The 6,695-nt window shown below is 46.9% G+C and overlaps 1 protein-coding gene across 1 annotated transcript in view; it reads right to left on the reverse strand.

Moving 5' to 3' along the window:
* Positions 1 to 4,424: 4,424 nt before the first annotated feature.
* Slc27a5 (solute carrier family 27 member 5) overlaps positions 4,425 to 6,695 on the reverse strand; it is an 11,232-nt gene continuing 8,961 nt past the window's right edge. Inside the window, exons 6-9 of the mRNA XM_029532054.1 lie at positions 5,431 to 5,629; positions 5,085 to 5,182; positions 4,783 to 4,913; positions 4,425 to 4,702 (exon numbers count right to left, since the gene is read on the reverse strand). Of these exons, the coding sequence (XP_029387914.1) occupies positions 4,526 to 4,702; positions 4,783 to 4,913; positions 5,085 to 5,182; positions 5,431 to 5,629 (605 nt within the window). The 3' untranslated portion in view covers positions 4,425 to 4,525. The remainder of the gene's footprint in view (positions 4,703 to 4,782; positions 4,914 to 5,084; positions 5,183 to 5,430; positions 5,630 to 6,695) is intronic.

The following is a 6,695-nucleotide window of genomic DNA, read 5'->3' on the forward strand; positions in this document are numbered from 1 at the left end:
TCAAGGCCAGCCTGGTCTACAAAGTGAGTTCCAGGACAGCCGGGGCTACACAGAGAAACCCTGTCTCAAAAAAACCAAAAAAATAAATAAAATAAAAAATAAAAAAGAAGAAAAGAGAAACACTCTCCACTGTGTGAGACATGTAAGAAAACAGCTATCTATGAGATGACAGGGCCCATAGAACCTGACCATGCGCACATTCTAGTCTGGAATTTAGAGCCTCCATAGCTAGGAAAAGAGAGCAGTGTGCTGAGGTACAGCACATTTGGAGAGAGTACTAGATAGTTTTATGTTAACTTGACCCAAGCTATTGTCATCTAAGAGAAGAGAACCTCAGTTAAGATATATCTTTCATTAAGACTGGGCTGTAAGCAAGCATAAAGCATTTTCTTATTTAGTGATTGAAGAGGGAGGGCTCAACCCATTATGGGTAGTACCACCCTGGGCTGCTGGTTCCGAGTTATGTAAGAAAGCAGTCTTTTTTTTTTTTTTTCTTGAGGCAGGGTTTCTCTGTGTAGCCCTGGCTGTCCTAGAACTCAGTCTGTTTTGCAGAGGACCCAGATTCAATTTCCAGCTTCTACATGGTAGCTCACAATTGTTCAAAACTTCAATTCCCTTTTCTGCCCTGAAAAGGCACACCTGAAAAGGTGCCCTGGGCACCGAACATGTGGCACACTTGACATACATGTAGCCAAACACTCATAAAACAGACATAACTCTTATTAAAATATTTATTTTTTTAAAGGAGATTAAATATAACCAAAGAAAAGACATCAGGGATTTTTTTTTCTTTTTGCTTTCTGCTTTTTGTTTTTTTCAGAGTATTTTAACAACTTCATGAGAACATATTTTTAAAAATTTACAAGAAGCCGGGCATGGTGGCGCACGCCTTTAATCCCAGCACTCGGGAGGCAGAGGCAGGTGGATTTCTGAGTTCGAGGNCAGCCTGGTCTACAAAGTGAGTTCCAGGACAGCCAGGGCTATACAGAGAAACCCTGTCTCAAAAAAAAAAATTAAAAATTTTTTTACAAGAAACAGCTTTTCTTTTCCTTTTTTTTTGGGGGGGGGGACTAATTCTGATTTTGGCACAGGTGATCCCAATACTTGGTAGGTGTGGTAAAAAGATTAAAGTCCACTGTTAGCTTGGATAAGTAGTCAGCCTCTATCCAAAATACACAAAGATCACTTGGGGCAAATATTTGCCACAAATAATACAGGTGTCTTTGGATGGTCCTGGCTGTCCGAGAACTCACTCTGTAGACCAGGTTAGCTTTGAACTCACAGAGCTCCACCTACCTCTGCCTTTCTAGTGCTGGGATTAAAGGCCTGCACCACCACCATCAGGCTGAACAATTTCTTTAAAAAACAAAACTAGGACTGGAGAGATGGCTCAGTGGTAAAAAGTACTGACTTCTCTTCCTGGGGGTCTTGGGTTCAATTCCCAGCAACCACATGGTATCTGTAATGGGATAACCATCTGTAATGGGATCTGATGCCCTCTTCTGGTATGTCTGAAGACAGCTACACTGTACTCATATACATAAAATAAATAAATAAACTTTTTTTAAAAGTCAAAGAAAAAGAAACAACAGAGCCATTGAAATCATGAATTCACAGCCACCATGATGCCTAACCAAGGGCTAGCTGGTTACAGCTGTTCACCAACAATGTGGTTACACTTTTTTTTGGGGGGGGGTGAGGGGGAGGCAGTGGGGGGGGACATGTTTTGAGGGAAGTAGCAGAGAGATGGCCTTGAGCTCACCCACTAACCCCTGGCTCTAGGCTGGAGGCTGTGCCACAACTCCAGAAGGAGTTTCCCTACCCACCATTCAACACTGAGCCCATCAAAGCACTTTTGAGTCCTGACCTTCAGAGAACAATTCCCAGAAACCTCAGCATTCTGTAGCCTGTGGTTCATGGAGTCTCTCTCAGGGGCATTAATGGTCCCAGTATTTCTGATGCCAGGGGTCAGGGGTGGAAAGTGGGTTGGGGGGGGCGGGGGACACTCAATCCTGTCAGTCAATTCGTATGAGTGCTTCTACCTCCTGACAGTACAGACCTTATATTCAAAGGCCATGGTGATGAGGACAGGAGATAAAAGCAGCTCAGGCGCTGGGCGTGGTGGCGCACGCCTTTAATCCCAGCACTCGGGAGGCAGAGGCAGGCGGATTTCTGAGTTCGAGGCCAGCCTAGTCTACAAAGTGAGTTCCAGGACAGCCAGGGCTATACAGAGAAACCCTGTCTCGAAAAACAAAAACCAACCAAACAACAACAACAACAACAAAAAACCCAGCTCAGGCAGTTCAGGGCAGAGACCCCTCAAAAGCTGTTCTGTTCTTGTGCTTAGCCTGAAATGCTACGGGTCCAGTCTTGGATGGAGTCCAAAGATGCTAGACTAACATTCTAGTTCCTGGTCTGTGTTTGTCTTATCTCCTTCCCCCAATCTAGTATCTGCCTACCCAGAGGCAGTATGTGAAAGTATGACCCAAACTTCCAGTCAAGACATTAACCCCTTCTGGTGAACACCTTCAAAATTGGGTCTCTAGGTTTTCACGGCTTATACCGATTCCCAGATTTTATCCCATCTCTGAGTTCAAGGACAGCCTGGTCTACAAAGTGAGTTCCAGGACAGCCAGGGCTATACAGAGAAACCCTGTCTCGAAACCACCCCCCCCAAAAAAAAAACAAAACAAAACAAAAAAACAAATTTTAGCCCATCTCCTAAATGATTTTACGTTTGAAATCCTTGACAGGGGAATGTTCTTTTTTTCTTATTTATTTATTTATTCACTTTACATCTCATTGCAGCCCCACGTCTACTCCCAGTCCCCCCTACATAGCCCCTGCCCCTATACCCTCTTACACTACTCCTCTGAGAAAGGGAATGTCCCCCTGGGTACTAACCTACCCTGGCACCTCAAATCGCTGCAGTACTAAGCACATGCCCTCCCACTGAGGCCAGACAAAGGAGCCCATTTGGGGGATCAGGACAGAGTCAGGGGAAGCCCCCACTCCAGTTGTTGAGAGACCTGCATGAAGACCTAGCTGCACATCTGCTACATATGTGCAGGGGGCCTAGGTCCAGCCTATGTATGCTCTTTGATTGGTTCAGTATCCCAAGGGTCCAAGTCAGTTGACTCTGTTGGTCTTCTTGTGAAGTCCATATCCCCTCTAACTTTCTCAGTCCTTCCCCCAACAACTCCACAAGACCTCAGGAATGAGGTCTTTGACAAGGGGATGTTATAGTAGCATTAGATGCCACCGAGGCTTTAAACCCCACCTGCCCTTTCCTTCATGTCCTGGCTAGTTTAATTTCAACTTGACACAAACAAAGTCATCAGAAAGGAGGGAACCTCAATTGAGAAGATGCCCCCGTAAAGTCCAGCTGTAGAAAAGCCTGTAGAGCATTTTCTAATTCGAGGTGGATGTGGGAGGACCCATCCCATTGTAGGTGGGGCCCATCTCTGGGCTGGTGGTTCTGAGTTCTGTAAGAAAGCAAGCTAAACAAGCTATGAGGAACAAGCACTCCTCCATGGACTCTCTGTGAACTTCTGCAGCTAGGTCGTGTTCTGTTTAAGTTCCTGTCCTGACTTCTTACGAAAATGGACTATGATATGGTCGCCAGATAAAGCCTTTCTCCTCCAGTTTACATTTGGTCATGGTGTTTCATGAATAGCAATAGCAACCTAACCCTAAAACACGTGGTAACACCAGAAGGGTGCACATCAGCTTTGTCACTCCTTTGTACTTTAAAATAACATAAGAGGGGCAGAGAGATGGCTCTGTGGATAAGAGCATATGCTGTTCTTGCAGAAGACCTGAGTTCTATTCCCAGCACTTACACTAGCTGGCTCACGACTTCCTGAACTCCAGCATCAAGGGGATCTGATACCTCTGATCTCTGGGGTACTTGCATATGCATGCATATAATAAAAACAAGAGTTGGCCATAGTGGCAGAAGCCTTTAATCCCAGCACTTTGGAGGCAGCAGTAGGCAGATCTCCTAGTTCAAGACCAGCCTGGTCTATGTAGTTTCATACCAGCCAGGGCTATACTCAAAGACCTAGTCTCATCTCCTGATCTCTAACAAATACACTGTAGGGTCTTATCGTCCAGAAACACTCTTCTCCCAGTCTCTTCCAGTTCACTCTTGCCTTAGTCTACTGCCCCCCTCCCACAGCCTTTGTCAGATCGCGCATCCACGGCCCTCCCATGCACATCCCCTTGACAACAGTTAACAGGGCATCCGTCATCTATATCAGGTATCCTACCCTGACCCAAGCCTTGTCCTTCAGTGGTCACAAAAGACCCAGTGTTACAGTCAGTACTCTATTCTCTTTACTGGATGAGCTTTAAAGCTGGTTCCCAACATTTGTCTGTTCAAATCCACGCACAGACTTTTGTATACACATTCAAGTTTATTCTCTAAGTATTACTGGGCGATGGGCATCTGGAACCCTGGCAACTTTGTGAAGCTGACTAGTGTCTATTTCCACACTCTGTTGCCTTCCAGTTGGCTAGGTGGTCAGAGCTTCCAGGTTCCTTCACATACAGCCTGGTACACGTCTGGCATCAGACTCCGGAAGGTCTGGGCCTTGTGGTCCAGTATGTAGAGGGGGTCAGCAATGATCCCCACATCAAAACCCTCACGCGCCAGTCTCGACTTCACCAGCTTGTAGGTGTTTGTGATCTCCAGAGAGTCCTGCACAGCGGTAGGTAATTATGATCCCTGAGTGTGACACCAATTCCCTTATCCACCTACTCCTGCTACCTCTCTCTTACCTGGATTCGGATGAAATGAGGTGTGGCATAGGCAGGGAGCCAGGAGCGGACGTACTGGTATAGCTTTTGCCCATCAAAAGTCTTCCCAGGAGCCAGTTTCACAGCAGCCATGCCAACCTTACCCTCACACCCTGGAAAGCACACTGGTCACTCGGAGCTGGCCTGTCTCTGCTTACTGACTGCCTGTGCAACTGGACATAACTTTTAATCTCCCTGTACCCCAACAGTGCACTTAATTTGTAATGACAAACCCTCCACACACAAAGATGCAAGATGTATAAAGTCAGGCGAACTCTTCATACCTGGCACAGGCACACCATAGACATTGACTTCCTCTAGGAAGTCTACGTTAGACAACACATTCTCCACCTCTCCAGTGGCTACGTTTTCGCCCTTCCACCTGAAGGAGAGAAGCCACGCTCTAGGATAGGAATGCTCTGCCCCCTGGGAGGGATGCTGTCCTCCCAAAAAGAGATCCGAGGTCCAGGAAAGGATGTTTTGTCCCTGGGAATAGAAGCCACACCCCCAGGGAAAGGGGACAGGCCCTAGAAAGAGCATGCTTCACCTCTGGGAAGAGAGGGGCCCATCCATCTCTAGGGAGGTAGGACACCCCAGAAACCCCACCCTCCCAGCCCACCCAGGCCTGACCGGAAGGTGTCACCAAGGCGGTCTCGAAAGTAGAAGAAGCCTTCCTGGTCCAAGACCAGCACATCCCCACTGTTGTAGTACAGGTCTCCTATGCGTCGTACGTTTGCAACAAGTTTCCGCTTGGACTCAGCCTGGGAACCACGGTAGCCCAGGAAGGGTTGGTTCTTTCGAATCTTGGTCAAAAGAAGTCCTGGATTTCCTGAAGGTATAGGTTGAAAATAAGTCCTAAATGAGAACCCCACCAGCTCTTGAGGGAGCCCTCCTGCCAGAGGTTTCTCACTCTGAACTCTTCACCTAGACAACGGTAGAGCTAAGATGTACTGATAAAGCTGGAGAGATAGAACACCGGCCGCTGTTCCAGGAGATTTAAAATTCGGTTCCTACCATCCACAATCACCTGTAGCTCTACTTCCAGGGCATTTGACACCCTCTTCTGCCTTTCTCAGGCACCAAGCATATACCAGGTGCAAACACATAAATGCAGGCAAACACTCATGTACATAAAATAAAAATTTTAAAGATAACGTTGATGGGAGACACTCAGACTTAAGGCAAGAGAAACCAAGACACCAAGAAGTGGACAGAGAAACTTGGGAAATCAAATAGTTCAGAAAGAGAGAGAAAGTAGTAGCATGCAGGTGTTCATGAGAAAACAAAGCAAGGATAAGGAACTGGCAAGTGAGAGTTGGAAGAAAGACATTCTTGTGCCCTTGCAAAATCCCCAAGAGAGAAGATCCAGGGAGGGACTGCTAGCTAGGAGCCTGTGGCCTCTATAAAAAGCTCAAGAAAACTAACAGACACACATTGATGCAGTAGACTAGAGTAAGATTGAAATGGGATTCGGGCAGAGCCCAATCCTCCAAGGCAGAGGTCCCCAGATGATGGTCAGATAGGCTTAATGTCCAAGGTGAAGGTTGCAGACACCACCATGTATCACCGTATCACCAATAGGAAGACTTTGCTCGCTGGGCGTGGTGGCGCACACTTTTAATCCCAGCACTTGGGAGGCAGAGGCAGGCGAATTTCTGAGTTCGAGGACAGCCTGGTCTACAAAGTGAGTCCCAGGACAGCCAGGGCTACACAGAGAAACCCTGTCTTGGACCCCAGGGTGGTGGCACACGCCTGTAATCCTAGCATTTGGGAATTGGAAGCAGGATTAAGACCAGATTGGGCTATATGAGATATTATACCAAAAATCTGAAGAAGAAGAAGAAGAAGAAGAAGAAGAAGAAGAAGAAGAGGAGGAGGAGGAGGAGGAGGAGGAG

The sequence above is a fragment of the Mus pahari genome, chromosome 19 (genome assembly GCF_900095145.1).
Source record: "Mus pahari chromosome 19, PAHARI_EIJ_v1.1, whole genome shotgun sequence".
In the NCBI taxonomy this organism is placed as follows: Eukaryota; Metazoa; Chordata; class Mammalia; order Rodentia; family Muridae; genus Mus; species Mus pahari.